This window comes from Syngnathus floridae, chromosome 7 (genome assembly GCF_059516105.1).
Source record: "Syngnathus floridae isolate MCC-2025c chromosome 7, RoL_Sflo_1.0, whole genome shotgun sequence".
NCBI classification, from domain to species: domain Eukaryota; kingdom Metazoa; phylum Chordata; class Actinopteri; order Syngnathiformes; family Syngnathidae; genus Syngnathus; species Syngnathus floridae.
The window spans coordinates 7589536-7616771 of record NC_142419.1 but is presented as its reverse complement, the minus strand read 5'-3'; the positions used below and the strand labels follow the sequence as shown (position 1 = coordinate 7616771).

General features: G+C 41.3%; 2 protein-coding genes and 1 long non-coding RNA gene across 6 annotated transcripts; 1 reads left to right on the top strand and 2 right to left on the bottom strand.

Annotated features, from left to right (window-relative positions):
- Positions 1 to 108: 108 nt before the first annotated feature.
- On the bottom strand, positions 109 to 15491 carry cluha (CLUH binding protein of NUMT mRNA a). Of its 3 annotated transcripts, none has more exons than XM_088380605.1 (27): positions 15130 to 15491; positions 11100 to 11281; positions 10841 to 11012; positions 10521 to 10664; positions 10302 to 10429; positions 10020 to 10174; positions 9243 to 9368; positions 9017 to 9164; positions 8166 to 8258; positions 7373 to 7807; positions 6932 to 7191; positions 6473 to 6855; positions 5897 to 5998; positions 5575 to 5675; positions 5338 to 5490; positions 4746 to 4808; positions 4396 to 4640; positions 4240 to 4324; positions 4020 to 4173; positions 3780 to 3919; positions 3370 to 3450; positions 3161 to 3286; positions 2403 to 2524; positions 2229 to 2322; positions 2025 to 2159; positions 1866 to 1939; positions 109 to 1745 (listed from the first exon to the last, which is right to left on the bottom strand). In XM_088380605.1, the coding sequence occupies exons 1-27, from the start codon at positions 15266 to 15268 to the stop codon at positions 1613 to 1615; spliced, it is 4173 nt and encodes a 1390-aa protein (XP_088236731.1). In that variant the 5' UTR covers positions 15269 to 15491; the 3' UTR covers positions 109 to 1612. The 3 variants fall into 3 exon arrangements, with proteins under 3 accessions (XP_088236731.1, XP_088236730.1, XP_088236732.1); XM_088380604.1 differs by lacking the exon at positions 15130 to 15491 and adding an exon at positions 14362 to 14542; XM_088380606.1 differs by lacking the exon at positions 15130 to 15491 and adding an exon at positions 14362 to 14542 and having other exon boundaries at positions 6560 to 6855.
- Positions 15492 to 16450: 959 nt separating this feature from the next.
- On the bottom strand, positions 16451 to 26703 carry ccdc92ba (coiled-coil domain containing 92Ba). 2 transcript variants are annotated; one of them, XM_088381752.1, is made up of 6 exons: positions 26394 to 26703; positions 26120 to 26316; positions 25601 to 25811; positions 21686 to 21733; positions 20956 to 21021; positions 16451 to 19896 (listed from the first exon to the last, which is right to left on the bottom strand). In XM_088381752.1, the coding sequence occupies exons 3-6, from the start codon at positions 25731 to 25733 to the stop codon at positions 19187 to 19189; spliced, it is 957 nt and encodes a 318-aa protein (XP_088237878.1). In that variant the 5' UTR covers positions 25734 to 25811; positions 26120 to 26316; positions 26394 to 26703; the 3' UTR covers positions 16451 to 19186. The 2 variants fall into 2 exon arrangements, with proteins under 2 accessions (XP_088237878.1, XP_088237879.1); XM_088381753.1 differs by lacking the exon at positions 20956 to 21021.
- LOC148394985 (uncharacterized) lies at positions 19269 to 20169 on the top strand. Its single transcript, XR_015859606.1, has 2 exons — positions 19269 to 19651; positions 19757 to 20169. It is a non-coding gene; the product is annotated as an uncharacterized LOC148394985 (long non-coding RNA).
- Positions 26704 to 27236: the final 533 nt, after the last annotated feature.

Here is a 27236-nt window from a genome sequence, read left to right as displayed (position 1 = left end):
CAACGTGCTGGCGTGCCCCCTTATGGACATTTATTGGTAGTAATCCGGGGGTATTGGTCAAAACAGAACAAATGAGAGAGAATACAAGTGAATAAGACAAAACCACAATTAAGATGCATAAATCACTTTTATAAAGAAAATATTCATTGCCTTCCTCACTTTTGACTCATGATTGCAACGACTCCCTTTGACTGTGAGCAGTTCATCTTGTATCTTTAAATGTAGCCTATTTTTGTCACTCTATCTTTGATTTTTAAATATTTTCAGCACCATCTCTATATTGCTTTAATCAAGTTACATCACATGTATACAAGCGCAAACTCTCAGTCTTATTGTTTTTGTTTGGTACATCTCAATCAAGATAGCCCTTTTTTTGTCCATTTCCATTGGTGCTGAAAATATGTAGTCATATTTCTATGTACTGTTCTCTGGGCTGCATACATGTGAAAACATGGCAATCCAATTTTGGAAGAAGGGTACACACGTAAAACTAGGACCAGTCACTACAACCAATGTTGAGCACATGTCCAAGAATGAGAATGTTAATTTTGTCAACTATGCATATAGAAAAATAAAAGCCAATGTTCATATCACACCTCTCGTCAGCGGTCCTGTTGGATTACACAAAGAGTCACAAAAAAAGTCACACATACAAACATAATTGCACAGCCTTTTCAATGTGTAAAAATAGATTGAACACAGTTGTTAGGACATGGAGAAAATTGCTTTGAAGAGGACGGTTTATGGATTGTTTTCAGGATGCAAAAATGTGGTTACATCTGATATAGATTTATACATATTTCTCCATTCTATACATTTGCTATAAAACGTCATGGCTTAAATTAACAGGTCTAAAATGTCACTTTAAGTTTCCTGTGTATGTTTCACCGAAAGGGAAAAAATATATGTATGTATCCAGCAAAGCAGCCCAATTTTCACCATTTGCTTGCAAGACTCAGCAGGTAGCACAAATGACTAGATTCAATTAAAGTACCATTGAGGGCGTGAGTAATGAAGAGCAGTACATTCTTACAAATACAAGGCCCACTGTTCATTATTTTCAAATCTGACTTTAGTGCACAGGAGAGAGTTGCCTAGGATCACTTGCCCTAGTCTCTTCAAGGCTCTTTTAGGGAGCAACATGTGGTCATTATCTAACAGCATTGCAGGTACGAAACTAGCCGAGCTTGTAACACAACAGATAAGGCTCGAACGTCACCCTTGGTCTTGAGTCCACAAGTGGGATCTCTTGCTCCAATGCAAACAGATTATTTTACATCTCATGGCAGAATTTTCTAACACTGCAAGTTAACATGGATTGGATGGTTGTTCCTCCCCCCCCCCTCATTTCATCCTAACTTGTAGGAATTGCCTGCTTGCTCAGTTTTCCTCTGTTCTACACATTATACAGTGTGTGGACCCTTGACACATACTGCATATCCTCTTTACGCTTGACACATACTGCATATCCCCCTTACGGTGTTTTTTCTTTATTTCAACGCTGATATAGTTTGCTCAGTTCCTGGGTCGGCGGGCATAATGACAAGACTGTTACGGCACAGTCTTCACCCTTTGTAACGCAAAAAATAACTATGTTGAGCACACTGGGACATTAATCGACAGGAATTTTGTCCACTAATTCCAGCGAGGGCTGCTCACTCTTCTCCAGCAGCTCATTCTTTCCTGACTCCTGCAGCTGCTGCCGTCGCTGCACCTCAGCTTTCAGGTTCTCTAGATCTTTTTGGCTGAAAGAAACAAAGTATTAATCATCTAATTTCCAAAAGCAATTCAGAAATTAGTTAAAAGGCTGTCAGATTAGTATTTTTCTCTTAAGTTTATAATATTTTTCTTGGTTGTGTACATACCTTAGAGGGATAAAAATGATGCCATTGATGATGTTGAGTTGTTCCAGGATGTTGGGCATGCTTGGAGCAGTGAACTAATCAACAAGATGAGGAGGGGAAAAAAGCATTGCTTAGAGTTTCTTATCAATTAGACAAAAACAGACAGTTCATTGAAGTCACCTTAAGGGGCATGATGCTGGCACTGGAGCCATTTTTATAGATCTCATTCATTGTTCTTTGCAGAGCCACAGCCTGTTGGGTGAGGCACTTCAGGTACTCTGAGCTTTCCTTGGTTTTCTCGTGAGCCTCGCCCATCTGCGCATAACATGTATTTAATACGGAGCCATCCAAATAAGGAACTGTAAGAGCAGAGATCTCTGATACCTGGTTCTTGTAAATAGTGTAGCCCTCCTTTTCATGCTGTAGCGCTGAGCGGAACTCCGCTTTGCTTTCGTAAACCCTAGCAGTAAGATGATGGCTGGACAGAAAAACAAAGACTGTCTCACCACCATATATGAAACCATATGAATGTAAATAAGTGATATTATCGGTCCCCACCTGAGCGCTACTTTGAGTGACCGTGATCCATGGTACTTTGAGTTGATGGCCAGAGCGTTCTCCAAGAATCTCAGAGATAAATCGTACTCCATCACGCTGTGCAGTACCAAGCCGATGTTACTCTGAAAACAACAATAACAGTTGTATAACCTGCTCAAAGTTGGACATTGGAGGCAGAACCTACTTTTTTTTTATTAGTTATACCCCACTGAGCTGACTCAGTCACCTGAGAAATTTAAAATACTTCAACAATACATTTACAAATCTATATAATGAGATTTGACCACCAAACTCTGTCATTTGTGTTAAATTACATTGTCATAGTAGCACATACTTGACCACCTCGGGAAAGAACATTTGACATCAGCTTCTTGGCCTGCATACCCCAGCAAAAGTGGTTCAAAGTACAAATGACAATTTTATTTTCATTGTGATCATTTTTAGAATTAGAGATCTTATTTGTTACACGTAAACTACATGGCTAATCATTGAAATTATTGGAGTAATGGCAAGAGCCCATTTAATGGGGAAGCATCTGAAAATTGGTGCAAATTTAATAATTTGATGTCATTCCACTTAAAGTGGGGCCAGATAGGACTGAGCAAATTGTTCTAGTTAATGGCAATACAAAGCCATGCATGTCAGGATTTATTTTTCCTTTGCGTAGGTCTGCACTCTCTAACTTTTGATGTACTCAATGTATGAGGTACCAATCTTGGACAAAACCAATCAACATTGTTGCTACAGGTAGAACTTACATCTAACAGTGCCATCTCCGGGTGGTCTTCACCGCAAACCAGCAGCATGAGGTATCGAGCTCTGTAAAGCAGCTTCAATGCCGTGGACAACTGTCCATTAGCAAAGCAGTACAAAGCCAAATGCATCTGGGGAGCAAAAAAAAACAGAGCAATATAAGACAAGTATGGCACCAGCAGAACAACTGTTAACAACAGACAGGACAACTTACATATTCTTGAATTGTGTTGGGGTGCTCGATGCCGAGAACTCGTTCGCTCATGAGAACAGCCTTTTGTTGGTTGCTGAGTGCCTGCAGACAAGTAGGAGGAGGTCATTTAGCAAATAAAATCAATAGGACACAAATGTGAAAATGTTTGCTAATTTAGTTGCTACACCGCTTAGAAGCCCAATGCATCACAACACAGTCTAATAATCAATGATTCCTTTTAAAGCAGCTCACAAACTGAGCCTTCTTTCAATACCTTCTCAGTTTTAAAGATGTAATAAAAGTCATACACTTACATATGGAATCGCCAAAATTTAGCGGTGCCTCTATAGACACTCGAATTGGTCTTGGGAAGGGTATGGCCCCTGAATTGGGACACAGCTGTTGTGATTCATTTAATTGCCAGTGTATACCTCAGCGTGGTCCCCCATGATGTAATTAAGGCGAGCCAAGAGGCGCAGGCAGGCACAAATCTCCACGTGCATAGCGCCATATACGTTGTTGAAAAGGTTGAGGGCCTCATTGATCAGCTCACACCCCTCCTTCAAAAATCCTAGAAAGCCCAAAAAAAATGAACAAAACCTGATGCAATACACAAAATGTATCGATGTATCTTGGTGTGAACCAGGCGCAAGTAGTAAAGTGAGTCTTACCTTGCTGGACCTTGGCCTGGCCACTCTGGAAAAAGTGGAAGGCATCTGAGGCTTTGGGGTTGACGTGTTTTACAACAGGGAAAATATTAAGGATGTCCTCCTCTGTAAAGGTGGGCTTGTGGCGACTGTCAAAGTTATACTCCTTGATCAGAATCTGGAGAGCAGACCAAAATGTTAAAACCTTATAAAGACTTTTTTGGAGGGAGAAACGAAAACCTACCTGGATGCCTGTTTTGATTGATATTTCTCTGAGCAAAGTGATTTTCTGAATGCTGTATTTCTCCATCACCTGGTCCACATTTTCACTGCGGAAGCGAGGAGAGGATTTAATCATCATGCCTCCACTCAGGTAGGACACACCCAAATTAGTTGTTACCATTGAATGGTGAAGTGATAGTAGCTCCGCGCCTCCGAGGAGATGTTCTTCCACAACTCGCCGGGCGTTAGGCTGGCCCATGCTGTGTTGTCACCACTTCCAGGAACCTTGTTGCGCCGCTTGCGACTTTTGCGGCGCGACACCAGCTCGTCGGCCGGCAGGTGTCCAATGGCATCCGGGAAGGAACTCAAGAAGCAGTTTAGGAAATGGCTTACAGCGGCAGAGAGAGCTGACAGCTCCACACCCTTCACGAGGAAAACAAAAACAAATATATAATTTTAAAGCTTTTTTTAGTCAAAACACAAACTGCAAAACTGCTAAAACTATTATTTCTATAAAATGCCACCAACCTGGAGGTATGTCTTGAAAATATGTTTTGCACATCTGGTGATCAGTTCAATGATTCCTATTCTCTAAAGATGCAAAAGGAAAAAATGGTAGAATGGTAACTATCAAATCCAGTTACAGTGGATATGAAACAAAAATATTTTCACACACAAGCATGTGTGACTGGGCATACTTTGAAAAAGTGACTTTGTTACTGATTACTTTAGATTAAACAGACTTTTGTTAGTTACACTCAGCAGATGACCCTACCCTAAAAATTGAGGTTTTGTCAATACTTGATTGTGTAAGCAACCGTAATGTCTACGAATATTAAAAAAAAAAAGTGTGACTTTTTTTCTACTTTCCAAATTGTTTCTATCTATTAAAAAAAACATTTCTGGATTTCACTTAAAAAGGTGCTACTTATTTTTACTTGTCTCTCTAGACTTGACTCGCCATAGGCTGTATCATTGTATGCAGAATAATTTTGCTGTATTTGATTGCCTGCAACTTTTTTAATCCCAGTCCCACATTAAATCTGCTTCATCTCTTACACCATGTGATTATTCGCATGTCAATGCAAAGTATTTCCAAGTGCCAAAATATTAGACCTACATAGATGTGTTCCAGCTGGGATCTGGCAGGAGTCTTGTCCACAAACTCCAGTACGGTGCCCAAGTAGCGTAAATTGATGCCTCGCTGGTGCAAGGCCTCTGTCAGAGTGGCTCCATCCATGGGAAGAGCACTTTGGTCCAAACAGTCTTTAACCTAGTCAGAACATACATCATTCAGACTTGACCTCTAAAAGAAATCCAAACAAAGTAAGTGACTACAGTTCATAGTATCACTGACCAGTGATGGAATCTGGCAGGAAACGAGGAAGGCAGCACAATCTTTGAGTAACTGCTTTTGCTTCTGGATGTCTTCTGTGCTGTCGTCTGGGAAACGCACTCCTGGTTCAACAACACATATTAACTATTAACAGCCAAGGAGGTAAAATAGATGGAGTAGCCTCCTGACAGCATGATGGAACAAGTCAGCGAACTGCAACTACAGTGAGTTGCATCTGAGCAAACAAATTAATAAAGGCATGGATTGCACTATAAAGCCAAAATAAATCATTGTGAATTGACATAATTCAACAAACAAAATTAAGCATACTGTCTGATCTTACCTGGAGAGAAGATATCAGGGTTGAAGCGGATGTCAAAAGACGTATTGCTGATGGAGCCAACTGCCTTGCAGGCATTGAGGACGACCTCACGGCTTTTGGGGTCTGTTCGAAAACGACGAGTAAAAATATTGGTCAGTGAGGTGAAATGTCATGATTGATATTATTTTGTCAATCAATCTGTACATTAAACACAACATGCAAACAACACTGTAATGTATCAGTGCAAACTCAACCCCACTTAAGAAAGGAAAAGTGTCAACATGCACATTATACAAGCCAAAGTGAACAAATCAGACACCCAAAGACATTTGGACATTTTAAGTGGTACTAAACAGTACGAGCATGATTGGTTTTAGTTATTTCACTCAGCAGGCTGGAAAAGTGACAGGGACTGAGGGCCAACACTCTTTCACCATGCAGGCTGAGGACTGAGCAGGCACAGCTACTCAGGTGGATTGAAGCTGCTTGGAAATGTGAAGGGATGTTCTTTCCGACACTCATAACACCAAAATTATTTCTCTCATTGCGACTATCCACCAGAGTAGCTGTCCCAGCCTTTGAGAATTTTAGACGTACCAATACCAGATCCATCTTCGGCAACTAAGGTCTCCGCTAGCTCTTTGGCCTGAGCTAATCCTGGAATACTTTCCTCAAGCTCCTTACCCTCCAGTGGGCTCTTGCACTCCCCATTCTGTGCTGCTGTCGGCTCCAAAGGACCATTTGTGGCCTTTGAAGGTGTTTCCTCCCCATCAGTCCCAATGAGGCCGCTGTCCGTTTGGACCGGGCCATCTGTAGAACCTAGCGTGCTTGAATCTGAAGCGGCGGTTTGCGTTGCATCAGCATTGGTCTCTGTTTGGGAGGTTTGAGTGATGGCTGGGGTTTTTTCATTCCTGTTGGCATCCTTGTTAGCTTTCTGTTGCATGAGTTGAAGTGCAGCCATCTTCATAAAGAGAAGGTATCTAAGAAGGGACATAATCCACTATTATTGCAGGTATGGTGTGTTACTGAACAGCAGAAGCGAGGACAAACACTAACCTGTGCTCAACAAAGGCCTCAATGAGTTCTTGGCGAAGGCAGGCGAGGCGGTGGCGGTGCTGGCGGGGGAAACCCTGACGCTGACACTCTGGAGCTAACTCCTCTCCCTCCACAGGAAGGAAGTTGAGGTCAGGCGGGAAGGTGCGAAGAAGGTCCAGAATATAGTGACGGCCATCATTTCCGATGATGCCCTTACATTCGACTGATGAGCAAAGCTCCACAGCCTCGTTCTTCTCGTTGAGCACATTGTACCTCTGGACCTGAGATGACAACCCAGAAAAGGTGATCGTTAAAATGAGGTATTGCATTATCGGCCATTAGGTTATTGGTCTTTATAATATTGACTATATAAATGTCGGTACTTGTGGATGTGGACACTGAGAAATAAATTGTGTCTAAATAAGCAGCGGCCATTTTTGAGCAAACATTTGTGCTACTGACTTTGAGGGGCCTGCTGGTCTTGGCCAGAAGCTCAAGGTATTTGCTGTGGGTCACAACTGTCTTTCCAAAGTCAATGGAGCCATAGATGACGCTTTGCTCCTGCTCGCGTTCCAGGATGCCAGGGATGATTGACTGGGCGGTGACACGGTAGCCTCTGTAGTCCACCACCACCGTGCCCAGTGTGTAGAGTCCCTCCACATCCACTGCCCCATAAGCTCTCACACCATTCAAGTCATTGGTGGGTGCGGCATGGGCGGCAGCGTCCCCGCCCAGCTCACGATAATGGTCCCGCACGTCAAAGCCCGGGCTGAAGAAAATGTTGTTCCAGATGAACATCTGCATGTGCGTTTCGTCACCGGGATTGATGGCCATTACGTTTCCGTCGATGACTGCCATGGCGCCGCGTGTGGCCGCTGCTGCAAAGTCGCTGTGGACCTGCAAAGAGAAGACAATTGAGAAAAATTTCAGACAAAACATGAACATTTGGCAGTGGGAATTTATTTACGATTAAGGTGAGACGATGTCCTCATTTATACATATTTTTTCTAAATATCCTGTTTACACAAGAAACAATTTAACTGTATATTCAGCCTAATGAGATCCAAGAACCTGTTTCCTGGGCAAATGTGTATGTATGTGTATGTATGTGTGCGTGCGTGCATGTGTGGTGATGGTGGGGGACCATGACTTTTTAGAGTGGTGAAATCGGAAAGATTTGCCTAATATGTATCCTTGGTAAATAAAACAATTTCGATGATACAATTCATGCAGTACAATATGAAGACAGAAGTACCTTGAAAATAGCCCGCTCCCTTAACAGGCGCTCAGGCAGATTCTTCCTAGGAAGCTCTCTTGTCGTCTGCAGCTCCTCATTCCAATCTCTAGTCTAAAGATAAGCAAAAACGTGTTGTTAAATGAATACATCTGTAAATTTGAACCAAAATGGGACATTAATGTTTCATAAAGGCAGAAATCATTATATGAGACTCCTGTAGGATCTCAAGAGTAAGCATATCTTATGCCCAGTTGCACACAGAGCGATGCAACCGTACAATCATGAACAAATTACAGACCCTCACCTACCAACTTTGAAAAAAATAAATAACTCGTTCTAATCATGATATCATGAAACAGCATCTTAAGGCAGCATGTACATTGTATTTAATCACAAACAACATAATGTAATTGTCAAGGAAAAAAAAGTGATTGTCCTAGCCACTGTCGGAGAAGAAACAGGCGAGAATGAAGAGGAGTGTGTGGATATTTGAGAGACAGCTGGCAATGATAGTCCCATTGACTGCACTTGTGTGCATTTCATCAACACACATGCTCCACACATTGTCTTCCAGCTATTTCTAAAGCCTTACTGTATTGGTGCAACTTGGCAGCAATCAGCTGGATCTGGCTTAGTAACCGGAAAAGATTACAGGACACAACATGACCCTTTTTTATTTGCTGTTATAGTTGACGTTGTGACGCTAATCACCAGCAATTCAAATTCCAAATCAAATCACAGCTTACTGACAACAGTCAGCCACCCTTGAAAAGTAGTTGCAGCACCCTGCAACACTACACAACAGTTCCGTCACATTCAGTCTTGCAGTAAGCAGCAGGTCTAATGTTGTGACAAACTAGTAGCCGTACCTGTCCTGGTATGTGCTCTTCATAACCTAAACGGGAAGTGTAGGCGTCCTCGGCTCGAACACAGTCCATTGCATGGTCGACCTGTGGTGACGTCCAGCTGTACACCTGGAAAGGTGTGGCTATTCGCTCAAACGGATGCCTCTGGACCCTGCATTGTAAAAGACAATTACATCAACAATGGGGATTTTCTCATGTCAACCACCAGATGAGATGTCGGAAATTTCACCTTTTCCTTTGCAGGGCAGTGAAGTTCTTCTTAAAGGCAGGGCTGATTTGGCTCAGTAGTTCAACCAGAGAATGGCTTAAGAAACTAGGGTTGGCTGGTTTGGGGTTGAAGGTGTAGGTCGTCGACCTGAACAACACGGACACAAACATGAGCAAGTAAACTAGTGTAAAGTGATTTTGTGGAAAGACCAAGGTTCGACATGGCATACGTTCTGGCCTACAAATGTAATTGACCTAATTTATGTGACTGAGCTCTTTGGTATCCCAAGATTAGGAGAATGACACAGCAAAATAGAGAATGTTGCATGCTTTTCAATCACTACTTCCAACATACTCTTCTGTTGTATAAACGCTAAGGAACCTATGTTCAATCTTATGAGGTGATACAAGGTCTGTACTAAATACTATGACGTTAAAAAGAAAAAAGTGTTCATTGACAGATGAATGTACACATAGTAGCAATGTTTCTCACAGTTACACTGTGTCATAATGATTTTTTTATTTTTACTATACCTCCCTATATCATTCAGTCCAGCTGTACACTGGAAGCAAAATAATGTTTACTTAATCTCACCAAGTTGATGAAATCTTACAGGTCATTTAATCAGAATGGTGAATCTAATGTTGTGGCTGCTGAATATCGTCTTTCGATTTAGAATGAAGAAAAATTAGTGGAGAATGTGCTAACCGAAGAAAGTACTTGACCGTTAACTGCAGCAAATGGCTCCATATGGGCCACTAAGCATTAGGTTACTAGAAATGAGAGAAGTTGACTAACTGGTTGAGGTAGAAGCCACGTGTTGAGGCAGTGACACTGACATGGCGCTCTTCTACTGTCACGATGTAAAGGTACATGAGGTCGCCATGCATCTTCCTGTTGCCGGGGGGAGGATTCCAGCCACTCATGGTCAGGACCTTCAGGCACTGCAGAGGCTGTTTGGGAAGACAAGTGGGTCCACATTTTGTTCAATTGCAACAAATGGTATTACAGTGGAAGTGTGCACAAGAGAGTCACAGCATGCTTGAAAACCAAAACCTCATCGTGGAAATTGGGTTTTACCTTCCATTCCTTGTTTTGTGGCTGGATGGGTATTAGAGGGCGCTCTTTACTGCCAGGGAGAATGTGTTCTGGGGGAGTGCAGTCAATCTGCTCCAGCTCGCTGCCCTTCTTCTTCCGCTTGCCACTATCTGCAGTCAAAAAAATACAAACCATGTCCACATTGTACATCAGACAAGGGTGCAGAGTCTACTACAGGATGCTGCAGCAATCTCAAGGTACCTCCAAGGTCTCCATCTGTGAAAATACTTAGGAAGGAAAGAGAGTTGCAGTCCACTCCGTTGTAGGCATCTGACGGGTCCAGACTCTTCAACAGGTCTCGGATGTGACGCACGTGGATCCGAGCTTCACGCACAGTGTACGGCTCTAAACAAGCACAGATAACAAAAAAAGTGGATCGGAATGGTTTGTCTGGGCTTAATGAATTGTCCTCAATAGAACTTTGTGGCCGATCATTAACATTTGGACCGCTCTGTCAGCTCCCATGCATCAAAGGACTTTTTATTCATGAAACAGCCACTGCAGATGCTTATCACGCTGACCTTCCACCACTTTGAGCAGCGAGCCTTCCTGTAGACCTTCAATGGACTTGAGCTCAGCAAAGTTGGCCAACACGTTTCCGTCCAGCTGCAGCGAGAAACAGGTACGGTGGCAGGCATCCTCTCGGTCAATCAACACCTGATGGATCTCCTGCACCATCTCCTGAGGAGACACCTGAGGACAAAGAGGAGGAAGAGGAGATGGGAAGATAAGGGGGGGAAAAAACTATGACGATGCATGTCTGTTTTATTTCTTGTGTACCTGGAGATCAAAGGGCTCGGCACCGGGTGCCTGGATCTTAACGGTGAAACCCGTGTCCTGGATGACGATCACCTCCTGCTCGCTGGAGTCGTCGCCTCCGTTCACTTCACTGTGACTGTCCCTCTTTGACTCCAATCCATCTGTGTGCTCATGTGCGCCTCCACCATTCACCATGACTGTTTCTGCACAGAAAAGCAGAGACAAAACTCACTCATTTAGTTTCTGAGGAGTGCAAACAAAATTCTGTCACGCTGCAACCTCCAGACCATTGAACCACATGACTGGCTGATGTCCTGCCAAGCAGTTGCGTCAGCAACAATAGCACAAAAGCTGTTTAGTTTGAATGAATGGAACTATTTTGGCCAAGACATTTTCATTCAATAAATGCCACTTAAGCATTAAAAAAAGCATGTTAAAAAACATTAACATTAATACATAAGAACACATAACATAAAACAATGGCAAAACATTGGCAATAATACAATAATAACTATGCCTTTGTTGTTTGAAGCAATTATAGATGAAATAGGAGAGTCAGTTTCCTTTCATGCTTGCTTCATCGATCACAGCGTGCATGACATCACACATATTTGCAACAGTCAAGTTTAGAAAGTAAACGTCCATTGACGAATAGGAGATTGACAGGTAAATGTTTTTTGCTACGAGTCTAAATTTGCAACTCCTACCACTGCACAAATCATTATTATCTCCTCAAGTAAAAGTGACAATAAAAGTAAAGGCTGTGGAAATTGAGCAGGACTGAGTAGTAAACCGAGAGATTTATGCATTAGGGATTCAGCTGCTGTCAAGTGTGTGTGCGCACGTCCTTGCTCACCGTCAAGGGCAACACGGCGTCAGGGTTGCTAAGATAGGGGGTGGGGCTTCATAAACTAGACCCTGACCGACACTAGCAACAAATGAAGAAAGGGGGGAGTTGCAGTCACAGGACAGAGCAGCCAGCAGCCAGGCTGTGAATACCAAACAACAGCTTCACGCCAGTTTAAACTGTCCAAAACTAGGAGTAGGTGCCACAACATATTTAATATACTGAGCTAAAATACTTTAAAGAGCTAAAACACAGCTGCAGCTGTAACAAATGTGCTATATAAATCAAGTTGTGCTGTATTGTATACATATTATGTACGCATATTCTCTTTGAGTGTGAGATGCCTGAAGTTGTCCGACTTCAACGAGACCCTCTTCCACACCTACCCATTGAAAAACATACTTGAAGAATAAATTTGTAGATGGCAAAAATGGTTTGATTCCAGGTGACGGATATGTATAAATATCCACAGCAGTAAATGAGTTAATTCAAATGCGGCATCTATTAAATTGGAGGCTACTAACTGTGGAAATGTCATTTCAACATACAACATAACTTGTTTGTCAAAGAATAACTGAATTCCAGTTCAAAGCAGGGAATGTATCACGCCTGGGAGCACAAAAATAGTCTGTGTCCTGTTCCAGGCAAAAATAGGAGGTCAAGGCAAAGGGATAAATTGAACATTAATCTGACAGAGAAGCAGCCAAGTAGCAAAAACACGACTATAAATGTGCACAGCTCTACTATGAGGCATTTACAAAAATGAGAAATGTATCAAGTCCAAGGCCTGAGACATGAGGATCCTGGCAGCTCCCATGATGTCATCCAAAAGGAGGACAACCATGAAAAACAACATACAAGGCCTTATCAGAATCAGAATCAGCTTTATTGGCCAAGTTTGTGCATGCCAGACAAGGAATTTGACTCTGGTTGATCTCAGCCTATGTGCAACATTTAAGTGATTAACAACATTCAGGTGACTAACAACAGTTAAGTGGCAAGAGCCGAATATGATTGCCCAGTGATGTCTCTGAAACTCTGAGTGGTGTGAGTTCATCAGAGCGACAACCTGGGTAGTTCGAACAGACTGTGACCTGGGTGAGAAGCGTCTGTAGAGATGTTAGTTGCACGTTTCCTGGTCCTGGACAGGTACAAGTCTTGGATAGGTAGGAGGTTGGTCCTGATTACAATAACACAGACAGGAAGCGTAATAATTTGGTTGGACAGGATGAGCTTGTGAGCAGAGGAATAGTGCGAGGGTGTCTGTGATTCTCGGGATTAACCCAGTCACCCTTCACCCGTTTCGGCAGCATTAAAGCCGCAGAGGGTCATGCTTGACCAGTGCAACACTCTGGTTCCGCAACATGGTCCTATTCTTCATCCATAGAATGAGCCACAGATGGGCATCAATTGACCTGAATGTGAGACGTTACATTTTAGAGAGGAAGATAAAATTGTGCCCTCAATTTGGATTGCAAAACAAGGACCATAAATGTCTTCTGCTTGTAAAACATATGCATGCCTGTATTAAATGCGACATTAAGAGTTCATTTAGAGTAATGCTATTTTTTATTTACAACAAAAAAATGTATCTATGCCAGTGACAAGCACAACAATTTAATGCTCTTTTACTAGATGGCACAGGATACAACTAACAAGTGTATGGACATGTTACCACTCATACTGTTCAAATAAACAGGCCTAGATTCATCCGATGAGTGATGATCTACTTTTACCTAGCACATGATTCTGCCTCACAAGTGTTCTAAACCAGTGTTCCCAATCGTCAGCCCGGTACACAGCTGGTACCAGATCTAATAAAGCCGTGCCATTCTGCACGATAATCGTTTTTCCTTCAATAATAAAGTTGTAAAAATCAAGAGAAGACAAAATCAAAATCACGATTATTTAGATTAATTGTCCAGCCCTAGATGAGGAACAATTGTTGCATCAGTCCATTGCGGGATGGTATGTTTATTAGAGGAATTCGTTAAGGATAAAATACGGTATTGTCCTCAAATTAATGTTGGTTTGCAGTAACGCAGCAGCTCTGCTTTTATCTAAAAAACTAAAAAACAAAAAACATGCATAACAGCATTAAATGTGTCTTTAATTTCAGTACAGCTGTCATGGGTTATTTTCAAATTGCCACGAGACCATTGATACCAATCCCAACTGCAGCAACAATATGGATCTTTAGAATGTCAATCGATACATTATCACACCGGTCGAGTGGTTGACACGTTGAAAGGAGTTTTCTTGTCAAACGAGACGAATGCCACATGACTACAACGCAGGCTACGGTGACTTGCTTGCCAAGTTGTGTAACTTCTTTCTCGGCTGACCGCCATCCTCGGCTCGGTGTCAATCGAGCAACATGAACACCGTGCTTCGGCTTCATCGAGAACGGCTCCACGTTTCAACGTCAGTACTCACCAGCTTGTCTCATTAGAAGCGTAACCTTCCCTTTCACAATGAACGCACCTTCATGACTTTTACTATGTAAGCAACGGCTTCCGGTTCCCGGGCGAGAGGGACATTCGACTTCATCCCCACCGGTGGGGGAGGAACGCAAGTCGGGAGCGCGTTTAGACAGGCTCATGGGTACTTTGATGTCTTAACAATGAGTCATCATGGACTACTACTCACTAGAGTAAATAATCAAGTGTGAGATACAGCCCAAAACGAAAGGGAAACACGTTTAAGGGATCAAGTTTGGAGAGTGACCCCCGTGTTTGTGTCGAAAGTGTGCGACGCCACTGAAGGTGACCTTCAGTATCATATACGTCACTACGAGTTTGCGCGAAACGTTTCCAACTTCGGATAGTTTGCATTTTGGGTTTTCAAATGAAAAGCAACTTTATACGATTGCTACATGCACGCAGAAGCTGTGTGATAATGTTTCCACTAGCATGGCTAAAGCGCTTGACAGCGGGCCAAATGTTAGCATTCCAGCTAAACTGTTTAGGTTGGTTACTTGTGCATCGGCATCGATTGACACGTACTATCCCTATAAAAGACTTACGAAAACAGTCTGATATTGTATATTGCTTTAAAAAAAAAAAACATTATACCGTTAGCATGTAATACAGGTGTACCACTAGCCATTTAACATGACCCAAAGAAGGTAGAGGTGAAGCGAGACAAACATAAATGCGAGGACCATACTGTTTACGCATATAAGAAACAGATATGACATCTCACCACAGCTACACGACTCCTTCAAATGCGCCCTGCTGCTCTCGTGGGCGTCCTGAGCACCATCCCCGGCTTCCTCCGCAGCAACATCAGCCGGACTGCAGCCGGGCGCAGAAGCCGGGGTGTCGTCCGTCTTGCTCACCATGGTCAAAAAGACTAAACAGGCTGACAGTGTTGGAGAAGAGCTATTTACGAGTCGGCTTGGCTTGGTGTGCTTTTGGGCCAGTTGGCAATCTACATGCGCATTAGACGGGCTTACAAAAACAAGTGCGATAGGAAGGACAGAGATGTATGGATCACACGTGCTTTTCTCCTTTCCTCTTTTGACCTCTTTGCCTTTGCCTCGCTTGGCCCCGCCCACTGACCGAGGCTACTACGGAGAGTCACACGTAACAAATCTCTAACACTTAAGTATGGATGACCGAAATTGACAAAATTAATTAAGTAACAACACAACGAAACTTTATTTAAATTAGCATGAATTAATTAAATGTTACATTGATTGATCATGGAATTGAATAATGAAAAAAAATCAACAAATAAAAATTCTTCTTGTTCTTTTGTGTTGCTATATAAGACGTTTTGAGGTTCGCAATATTTAATAATTGTAATTATATAAGTGTTGTAGAGATTTTTGTTTGTGTATTGTTAATTATGAAGAAATAAGGTGCCTGATTCTGACACGTCTTTAAGAATGAGTAAAACATGTCAACAGTGTATTCAGCCAATCATCTCTCTTCCTAATCTCCTTTCTTTCTGATTCACATCAGTCTTTTATAACTTGACTTGAATTTGGGGATAAATACCAAGAACATAGCAAAGGTATTCTCCAAAACAGAATAAAATAAACTTTTATCATCTGCCAACTTCCCAAATTTGCTCACTCCCCAAGACAAGTAAGAGGTAGTTCTAATCACAATCTGAAGGACAAATATTTAGGTTTTCATTCAGAACTGCTTTCTTTGTATCAAATACTGTATGAATAGAATGTTCTTGCTCCAGGGGCACTTCTTACAAAGATAGCAACATGCTAAAAGTACAATAGTACACTTTGATGGTTGCTCTATGTAATTAATTATGCTACTGATGGGTGAAACATGCAAAGTACTTTCAGGTAATGCCCTTATTGGATGCTTACTTAGGTAATCATCCACCAATTAACTCTACATGATAGTTGAACACATCTACCATTTTCTTATGCTGGTATTAGTGGTATGCAATTTGCAATTCATCTTTTCTATTGGATCTCATTATATGGCCTTTCACACGAACTAACCAGCAAGTGCATTATAAATCATTCAAAACAAACAGACAGGAAGTTCTTGTTTTTTATTTATTATTTTATTTTTACAGTGCATCCTACAAGACTGATGCAGGTGTCAGTTCACCCTAGGACATGTACAACATTAGGAGGAAGTCCTCCTTTGTGGTTGATGGTATTGAACACACATCAAATTGTGCATCACCAGCAGGAGCTAGATGGTGCCGCTAAACATTGACTGAAATTGTTCTAATAACTCCACACTGAATAAAAATATGGAAGACACTTTCTCTGGCTGGGGGAAGTGAAGATATATTGCAGCAAATTGAGGACTAATGATTTAAAATAAAAATAATGAAAATAATTAATTATAAGGGCACTCGCTTAGGTAAGCTTGCTTTGGCTCATTCCTGTGACTCACTCTGAAGCACAGATGCAAAATAAGTATGTTAAAGCTGAATATGTATAAATCCTGAATAGGACCTACTCTACTGAAGTGCTACAACAAGCTCCAACTAGATGGATAAAGAGCTTAATCTACCTGATGTTTTGTTTTAGATACTCTGAGTTTAACAGTCTTAATTTAATATTAACCTGTAGAGCAAAATTGTACCAAGTTGTAAGAAAGACAAATGAACCAGAATAGTGCACCCAGTTATGCTATGATGGCTTACCATTTGGGACAAGGGTTTTAGCTGGCATTCTATCCTGACCGTCATGTGTGGCATAAACCCATGCCCATATGTTTATTGCCGCCACTCATGCAGCACATTATCAGTCTTCCCATTGTCAGTCTGTTTATCACATCAACAGAATCTTACAAAAGTCAAACAATGAGGCATTAAGCATGAAGCAAATGGAGACAATAGTAATTAAATATAAACATACCACAGTCTTTAAAACAGCTGTCACAACCTATAGATTATATATAAATATAGGAATACATTGCTCTATTGAAGACAAAACCAAATATTTAAATTCATATCTGATGTCTGATGAGTTAGGCATCACACTTCTCATCACAAAAAAATAATTTTCAAAAGCAGGACCCAGTCACATTAATTAGAAAGAGGGAAAAATGTGTGAAACTATAAACTTCATTAGATTCTTTCATAGAAAATAAAACACATGGTTTCCTGTTTGATAAGGCAGCCATTACAATGGAGCTCTGAATGTAAAACAGAAAAAAAAAATACTGACAGAAGCAATAATCATAGTTTGCTTATTGTATTCAGTTCGCTCATTTTTATACATAGGGATTTCTTCTTATACTTGCATAACTAATAATATTCTGTGCAAAGCTCGTGTCTTTACTGACAATCTCCCTGCACATGTTGATACTGCTACAGTATTTATGAGTTAGTACTATACACTTTGAAAATGTTAGAACCACACCACCAACTTAAAAAAAAACGCACTTAACCAGCAATCACGTTCTTATTGGTCCGTTTTTCCTGAGATGTAAATAAAAAGAAGTTTCTCGAGCTGATTAGTTGCCTCTAGTATTTTTGTTTGGAACACAGAATGTGATGAGTGATTCAGGGTTGAATAACAACTGGGCAACTGTTTATACAAAGCAATTCATGTATCAAGCACACAGTTTAAAAAAACACACACACAGGAATCGGTTAAAAAAAACGTTTCGCATTTCTAATTCAGTCTCATAAAATTTCGATTAAAATGCACAGTGTATTCCTTAATTCAAACATTTCCTGTCTGACAAATTACACTTTTCACTTGTCAAAATGTAACAACCGTCTACAGTGAGTTTAATTGAGTCATTAAAGAATGAACCGTTCGGTCTTAATGTATTTTTGTGTGAGGATCGTATAAATAGTAGTACCATTCCTCACAGATATTTAGCCACCATCTCCCAATTTAAATACAGAACAATTACTACAGATATAGTTGTATGAAATTAAGACAAGTTCAACATTTCTGTTGATCTGCGATCATCCATAGATGATCTCACACAGACACAAACACTCAGACAGTTTCAGCTCATCTTGATGTCACACAAACAAAGTGAGGGGCTGATTTATGGTTCACCTTGAAAGGTTACAGTTGGTCGTGACCAAACAAAAAAAGCTCGTCGTTCACCCAACATGGCTGTTGCTCTTAAGGCCCCACAGTACACAAGTGACACCCATGTAAACACATCATTCTAGTCGATTCAAAGACTGACTTAAAGTGACATGTACTGAGTTTTGTACGGTGTTGTAGTCCATAACATTAAAAATGGTCTTCAGCAGAGGTGGGCAAACTTTTGATCTCAGGGGACACGGTTGATATTGAACAGATACATGGCTCAGGTCACTTGGAGATGAGGTAAAAAAAAATAATAATAATAATAAAAAAAAAGGGGTTTGAAATTATAATGAGAAATTAAAAGGATGAATGGATATAATAAATGCATAATTGTTTTGAATGTTAACTATGAATATATTAAAATCATCTAATAAATTAATAAAAGTATGTTACTAATATGTTATACATATTTCATATATTTTGTGTTGAATGTTTAACTATGAATATATTAAAATCATCTAATAAATTATTAAAACTATGTTACTAATATGTTACATATTTTATTATTTACAAGAAATTTTCCAACCCATTCTTTAATTATGCGACATTAATGTGATATCCAATATGACAAGGAGTCTTTATACTGTAAATGGACTGAAGAACGTGGCAGGCCATATGCGGCCCCCAGGCCATAGTTTGCCCACCCCTGGTCTGCAGTAGTCAAGGTGCAGAATGACAAAAGCGTTGACAGAAACGAAAAAGATCAGTCCTTTGCTAATCTGCCTGTGCCTCAGCAGCAGGGGGCGCTGCGGTTGCAGACATCAGTACATCTTTTTCAGGCATCACTACCCCTTTTTGAGCCACTTCCTCCTCATCCCCCAGTTCCACACCAAGCAGAGGTGGTCTCTGCGTTAGCATTTGCTTGGAGCGCACTTGGAGCCTCCAGGGATGAAGAAAGAGGGCAGGGTCTGGCATGGCTGCGGGCTCCGCGGGGCCCATCACTTTCTCCATGGGCACACATTCCCGGGCGCGCTCCATTCGTGAGGAAGCTCTTGTGCTCTTGCGCTTGGGTTTGACCACAGGAGAAGCGTTGGAGGCTCCCGGGAGCAATTGCTGAGGGGAGATGTGTTCGGTGCTGTGCTGAGCACCCTGACCGGAAGCTCTGGTCAGGAGCGCATGCCTCTGCTGCAGCCGCTGGTGATGCAGCTTCTGCTTGGCAGCGTGCAGCTGAAAGGAAAGGTACGCCGCTGCCTCTGTCTGTTTCTGCAGCTCCGTGTTCAAGATGGTGGAGCAGTGGCTGCGTCGTTTGAGCTCCTCTAGGAAGTGGCGCTCTTTTTCTTTCAGATTAGCTCGAAGGGCTCCCACCAACGCACCTTTGTGACTCAGCTCCTTACGAATTTCTCCTATGGTGCATTCCTGCTCACACACACGGTCTTCTACATCCCTGCAGCGAATCTCCAACAGTTCCTCTTCTTCTTGTATTTCTAACACAAAGACAAAAGAGTAATGTCGAATTGTTAATTAATTTTGCTTTGACTTGCGGGAAAAAATGTCCGCTTGGAGCACTGAATGGTGACAGTGAACTCAAGTGTTGTGTTTAATTATTTCATTTTATCATATAGTATTGTTTCTTATGTATTGGTGGAGGCTGGAACACATCATTGGCATTTCCATCCATTTCAATTGGAAACAATTATTTGAGATAAAAGTAAATTTTGCAGAATGGTTGCGGAATGAATTAAACTCATCTCAAGGAACCACTGTATGTTGTTGATATATGTAGACAGGGTGCAATAATGTGTATGCCCACTCGATAATTTATGCTAATCTGGCACCAATACCTAAAAATAAACCATAGTTGGACTCAAGCAGTGTATACTAAAAGTTCATTCAGTTAGATCTGATACATATTGTCTCGAGAGACACAGTGCCTGCAGCGTCCTCTCCACACAAATTTAAAGCTGACAACACTATATTATTTTTACTTGCTTGCTCTGTATACAACCTTTGCACCCTTCATTGCTGTCAAACCCTCAGAGGCAAAGGAGGGCGGTGCACATAAAAAGCGGAGTCAGAACTGGGCCTCCAGGCTGACTGAGCAAAGCTGGTCAAAGGAGGAGATTACATTCTTTGAGGCAACTGCTCATGCCTCAACGGCAGAAATAGGTCAGAATCTCTGTAGGGGAGAATCCCAAGGGTGGGGAGACAACTGGTCATTCCTCAAGCAAAAAATACACAACCTGGATAAAACATAAATATAAGAGAACAAAAGAGAATCGATTCACTCTTAATGTGATATTCCTGGACACAGACTCTCTCTTCTGTATTCCAGGAAAGCTCCTCAAACATTGAATCTCAGGTTTGCTGTTGCCCATCATCACCACACCCAGGTTGAGCTTGTACATAATACTTGAGAGTTCATAATGTGATCTTCATATCACCCTGAACTCTTCTCCCCTCCATCCCGTCTGCCGCCTTTTTGCTTCCTTTTAATCGCTCGCTACCTCCCCTTTTTTTGCATCTCACGAGCTCTCATTGCCTACTTCTGCTTCCTCTCGCTGTCTGCTGTAAACAGACACCTCCCATGGGACCACAAGGGGAGACGATAGCTGAGGGGGAAAAAAGAGGACGGATCAATTTTCCTGGGTGGGAGGAGAAAGCACTCTTTTGATGGATAGGCACATAACCTGCCTTGGAAAAAGAGATGGCGCTAATGGCTGCGTAATGCAGCTACACGGGCGCTGCCCGCTTATTGACTCCTCTGTTTTTCGCTCACTGTGACAAAATGGTGCACATCTCTAAATTGAGGCTACAATAAAAACATTCAGCAGGGACAGCATATTGTGTTCCAGGACAGTGTGTGTTTGCAAGAGTTTTTGTTATCCCCACTGCCCTAATAAAGCCGCTACGCATTTGCTCTTTTCATTTCAGCTTATTGGGTCAGCTCCTATTAAAGCATTTACAGGCTATGTGAAAAGAAAGGAAGGTTTGTGAAGAAAGTGTCAGAGAAGGAAAGAGAGCAAGAGGGAGAGGGTGAGAGAAAGTGAGTGAGTGAGAGAGAGAGAGAGAGAGAGAGAGAGAGAGAGAGAGAGAGAGAGAGAGAGAGAGAGAGAGAGAGAGTCCCTGGGGGATGGGGAAGAGGATTTAGGCGTGTTGCTGATACTGCGTTGGGGGTTGTGCTTAGATATGGACTGAACGTTGATCGCAAAGAGATGTAGGTTACCATACTGTAATAAATGCACTATGAGGGATTAAATTTCTCTTTCAACGTACCTATTTGGCTTCGACCCAGAGGTTTCACTTTCAGATCATTGGTTAACTCTGAAAAGCAGAAAAGATACAGGTTTAAGAAATACAGTAGTTATTTTAGGTTGTCAGGTTTGAGCCAAAAGATCTCATAAAACTCACAGTGACATTTCAAGAAGCTTTAATCGTTTCTTAATAAATTAACCAATGCTGGATGCTATTGCAAATCACATTTCCACATGTTCGTACATAATTAATGAAGCTAAATTTGAGACTTTGCATTCAAGAATGACTGGCCAAGTTACATTACTTTGTCAAAACTGTCTTCACTGCTGTCAGAAATACAGCAAGCTGCAGCTTTATGAGTATTGCTCTTTCTGAAATCAATATGTAGTACTTAAAGAAAAATGGCTGCCTATGCACTCTTACTGTCTGTGCACAATGTTTATTGACAGAAGGCGAGTGACACAAAGCAATGTAATTAAAAGCAAATTCAGCCAGCTTCAATTGTAGTTTGTTCAAATCATTTTTACAACATTGACATTTACTATTTTCTATGATTGCACTCTTTGTGGAAAATAAATTGACAAGGTGTCCAAATATACAGTGTGCCATTACATAGTCAATTCAGGAACCCTGTACATTGAATGTTTATGCTGTCCACGAGGGATACATGATGATGACCACAATTATTGATCATGTCAGGGAAAATATCTGGATTTTTATTGCAATACTTTTCAATGCAATCCAAAGCCACCCGGGACAGCTACAAGACGACCATCGAAGCCATTCACTGCCTGATGTCTCAAGTCATTAAGGACAAACTCTTCAATCAAATCAACACACCTAATTTAAAGCAAAAAACTTTAAAACAAATTGAATAACAATTCATAAAAGAATAAATAAAAAACAAGTTGACTGAGGAAATTCTAATTTACCCAGGACTGACTGAATAAATATGCTATGATCTTCTTTACTATCACCAGCCCAGCCAACAAAACATCCTTTTCTCTCACTTGTTATTTCGGCAGCTTAATGAAGCCTTAATCATGCGCTTGTCCTCTGGTGGTTAGCTGAATTACTGGTTGAGAAAATGCTTGATAAGATATGCGGCATAGGCTACATTTGAAATACAAATATTTGTAAAATCAGGTAATTATAATCATGTCTGCTGAAATTGTGATTACAATTAAAATTGGATTTATTGTGCAGCCCTACCGGTCAAATCAGTCTGATTTGTAAATTGGAGTGTTAAACTACAAAGCTAAATAGGACATAGAGTTTTGGATTAAAAGCATGACTGTCACTGACCTTTTTGGCCAGCTCATCCTTATTTCATCCTGTAAACATCTGGGACCCTTTGGGTGGATTATATCTGATGCTCACCAAATACTCTGACTAATGCTCTGCGCCTTTTAGGATTATGGATGGAGTCAAGCAGCACATTATTCTGCAAGTGTGTAATTTAGCTGTCTTTTCAGAAGATTTTCATTGGTATTTGACGGCGTGCCTCATGCAGCTTTAATTATCTAGTTATTCTAAATGACTGCTGTGCCCTATTTCAAGGCCCAAGAAACAGACTAAATTGCAATCTCAGGCCTGCACAATCCAATCCTGCTGCTGTATCAACAATCTTGCTATTACTAATATAATAATAATCCGTTTGAGAGTTATGAACTTAACCTAATGTTTATTGTTGCGGTTGCATCATACAAAAGCTTTAACTCATAGGTGTCAAACTCAAGGCCCGGGAGCCAGATACGGCTCGCCATATCATTTTATGTGGCCCACAAAGACAAATTTTGCATCGACTTTGTGTCATTACTAAAATTACAAATGGTCTTTACTTTTACAAAAACAATTTTTGTAACTATTCTTCTTTTTAAAACATTTGAACAGTTTTTACTAGTCGCTGATTATAAACTAGTTATTCATCAGTTTGTTTTGTAGCCTATACTGTCGTATATAGAAGACGTCGACAATCGGCTTCACTGCTTTGCTCCTCTAATAGCATCACAATAGGCTCACAAACATGACCATGCAGCTGGAAAAGGAAAAGGGAAGAATATGGGACGTGAGACAGAAGGAATGAGGGATATTATGGAGATTACTGACTGCCATCAGACAGCAGTAGTTCAGCATGTAAGTGGTATTCCAAGTGGTGGATCAATGTATGGAGATTGGGATTGGTAGTTGGAGTTGTGGCTCAAATGGAGGCGCCCCTGAGGAAAAAAACGGCTGTTTAACCTTCTACATTTTGATGCAAACGCAGTCGAAGGCGCAAATCATGTAGTTATTCATTTTTCGAGCCATCTGAGCCTCTTTCATACTGTTCAGAGTTGTATAAGAAGAAGACTCTTGCAAAGTTAAAGTTCCAATGATCGTCACACACACATCTGGGTGTGATGAAATTTGTCCTCTGCATTTAACCCCTCGCCGTGTGATTTTGATCCAGCCCCTGGGGAAGAGGGGAGCAGTGAGCAGCAGCTGTGCCGCGCTCGGAAATCATTTGGCGATCTAACCCCCCCCGATTCCAACCCTTAATGCTGAGTGTCAAGCAGGGAGGTAATGGGTCCCATTTTTATAGTCTTTGGTATGACCCGGCCGGGGTTTGAACCCTCAACCTTCCAGTCTCAGGGCGGACACTCTACCACTAGACCACTGAGCTAGTTACAGGAACAAACTGAACTTTACAGTACTTGAGCTTCCCAACATCGGCAAAAGCTATGCCAATGAGACACCGATGAATTGTGTTTTCAGGGACATAGAGGTACGTGCCTCTGCCAGAAGAGCGAGCCAACATTCCTACACTTTAATACAGCGGAATTCAGATCACCCTCATAGTGCCCTTTAGGAAGCTGGCAGAAAGAACTCGTTGAAGCAAAGACCACAAACGATTATTATTTCAAATTCTTCAAGATCTAGTCCATTCTTCAAGTGTCATGTCCCACGAAAACATTAGCTCTATGTGTCTCAAATTGCAGGATTTTTTATTTGCTGTAAAATAGTCCTTCTGTCTCATATTACTGCTGAAAAAAGTCCATAATTGCAAAACATGATAATGTTTCTCATCATGCTGTGTTTGGTTTGGCAAAATCTGCTGTATATGGTTATGAACTAAGACGCACTTATGGTAGTTAATGTGGATAAAGGAGTGACTGTTTGGATGAAGCAAAGACAATAAATTATTGAAGTGGTAGTAAAGTTAGTGTTGGTGTTCGCTGGATTTGATCAAATGAACTGCATAGATCCATACCCGGTAAGCCATAATGATGTCATCTCCGGGAATTGCAGAGTGACATCACCATGTTGTCATTGTCTGACATTGATTTATGTCAAAAGGACAGTTATGATCCTGGCCTACAGCGGGTAGTAAGCATTTGCCACAACTGTAGAATTTATGGATATATGAATGGATGGATGTATATCTATCATTACACTAATAGTTATCTGCAAATTAATTGGAGATTGGACAATATTTGGTGTTCTCGTCACTAGAAAATACCATATGGTTTACTTTGTAAATAATACTATCAAAATGGAGCAGCCAATTGCAAATCAGGCAATGAAAATTAATACATCAAAGATGGCACGCATAAAAAAATGAAAGTAAAAGTAGTACTGATTTAACTGCTGTGCCTAAGTAAAGGTAAAAAACTACAAAGTCCAAACATTATGAACACCTTTTTTACATTCTGACTTCATCCATGAAGGTTGAAAAAAATAACAAGCATATTTTAATAAAGTGAGGAGTAGATTGTACAGGCATTTGCTTTCCACAGTAGGTAATAAAAGTACAAATTCATCAGAAAAAAATACTCAAGCAAAGTACGTTGTGAAAGAAAATCTAGTGAAGTACAGTAATGAAGTGCTTCCCACCACCGCGTAAAAAGAAAAAGCTGAATCATAATTTGATGCATCCATTTTTAATAAGCCACTTACCCGTGCATCGTCTCTGCAGGGCAAGAATCTCCATGTGAAGCCCGTGGAGCAAAGTGAGGTGCTCCTGTCTGAGGAACACCACGCTCCTCTCCACGCTCTCCAACTGCCGGGCCACTTTGCTATCTTCAGCCATGGCTGGCTTTTCACTCGTGGGTAGGTGAGGGTCCAAGGTGGGGGTCACTGAGATGGGACTAGGTTTGAAAGTTGGAAGCTTTCCATGGGAAGTTGTGGGGAATGTATGGGAAACAAAAGAAATTTACAAAATTGAACGTTGGCTCTTAAGCGGAAACTGAAACATATAACGCTGAGAAATGAGAATAAAAAAAAACAGATTTCATGCAAGTGCAGTGGTATCTTAAATGATGAGTTACAAGCCGTCGCTTGGTAAATTTTTGGAAATACGAGATTACTTTATATATGTTGCCGCTCGAATGCCCTCTCATACGGGCAAGGAGAGCAACCAATTTTGCATGAAAGCTGTCTATGACAAGACCAACTTGCGTTTCTTATTTTACTCACAATTTCAAGTTAATCCCCATTAATTTCCATCATTGTCATGGAAAGTTTCCAATTTGGAATATTTCCGAAATCCTGCGGTTTTCCACTCCTTTGCAATTCTCACTGGGACGCACATTTTATGGATGTGCAACCCTGTGGAGCTCCAGAACAGCTTTCAAAGACGTCATCACCACGGAAGTTCTTATTGAGGTTCTGCCCTAAGGAGGAAAAGAAATTAACACTGGATTCAGCTGGACAGAAAAATCATAACTGAGTGTTTCTTTTATTAACTTACCTTTAATGTAAAGTATTCAAGACAATAGACCACCAAGGCACACAAATATGCTGCTCTCCAGCGTCGATCTTGCAGGCTGCATTCTTCATGCGGCTCCAGTGAACATGAAGCAGTCTCAAAGTGTCGACAGTGCTCAAATGCGGCTGTACATAATAACCGAACATGGCTCCCCCTCCAACACGGCGACTGCTTCGTTTCTATCGAGCACCGTGGCACCCAGCGTTAACATGCGCAACATCTTTCTGACGCCCCCGGTGTGAGGCGTCAAACTGCTGGGGATGGATGGAAGGATGATGCGCGTTGCTGCGGGGGGGGGGGGGGACTTGTGGGTGGCATGGGTAGAAGGAGGGGCGACAATTGTGATGAGAATCCGTGATGAGATCACGCGAGAACAGACATCGGACCACGGAGGCGACGTAGCAGCTGATTGGAGAGATCCAAACATGCCAAGCTATCACATGGGGGGCACACAAAACATACTTCCTAATTGTGATTTAACCAAGGCACATATTTCACACTACCAAAATATTACTCCACGCCTAATAATGCATTAAAATGAGTACTGAAATAATACTTGTCAGTTATATTTTGCAATCTGAGATTACTTTAAGTGCACTTGAGCGTAGTTTTGACGTATTTTTTCCAGCACTTCAAATTTTGACATATCCTCATTTTTGTTTTTAAATTTAACCTATAAAAGCTTGTGGAACACAGTGCGTTGTAATTTACAGCTATGACGTTTCAGGGAAAAAAACTCAACAATCCACCTGATGCTGATCCTTCGTAAATATTATTTAACCCTAGTAATATTACTAATGGTTTGTCCAAACACCTGCACATTTT

Excerpts from the sequence above, each read along its gene's own strand:
- cluha (XM_088380604.1), bottom strand. The coding sequence starts at position 14,527 with ATGAGCCTGTCTAAACGCGCTCCCGACTTGCGTTCCTCCCCCACCGGT. Across the intron at positions 10,430-10,520 it reads CACAGATGGAGACCTTGGAG|ATAGTGGCAAGCGGAAGAAG; the intron begins GTACCTTGAGAT and ends TTTTGACTGCAG. Across the intron at positions 7,808-8,165 it reads GGGAGCGGGCTATTTTCAAG|GTCCACAGCGACTTTGCAGC; the intron begins GTACTTCTGTCT and ends TTCTCTTTGCAG.
- ccdc92ba (XM_088381752.1), bottom strand. The coding sequence starts at position 25,733 with ATGGCTGAAGATAGCAAAGTGGCCCGGCAGTTGGAGAGCGTGGAGAGG. Across the intron at positions 21,734-25,600 it reads CCTGCAGAGACGATGCACGG|AGTTAACCAATGATCTGAAA; the intron begins GTAAGTGGCTTA and ends TCTGCTTTTCAG. Across the intron at positions 19,897-20,955 it reads GACAGCGAGAGGAAGCAGAA|AAATACAAGAAGAAGAGGAA; the intron begins GTAGGCAATGAG and ends TCTTTGTGTTAG.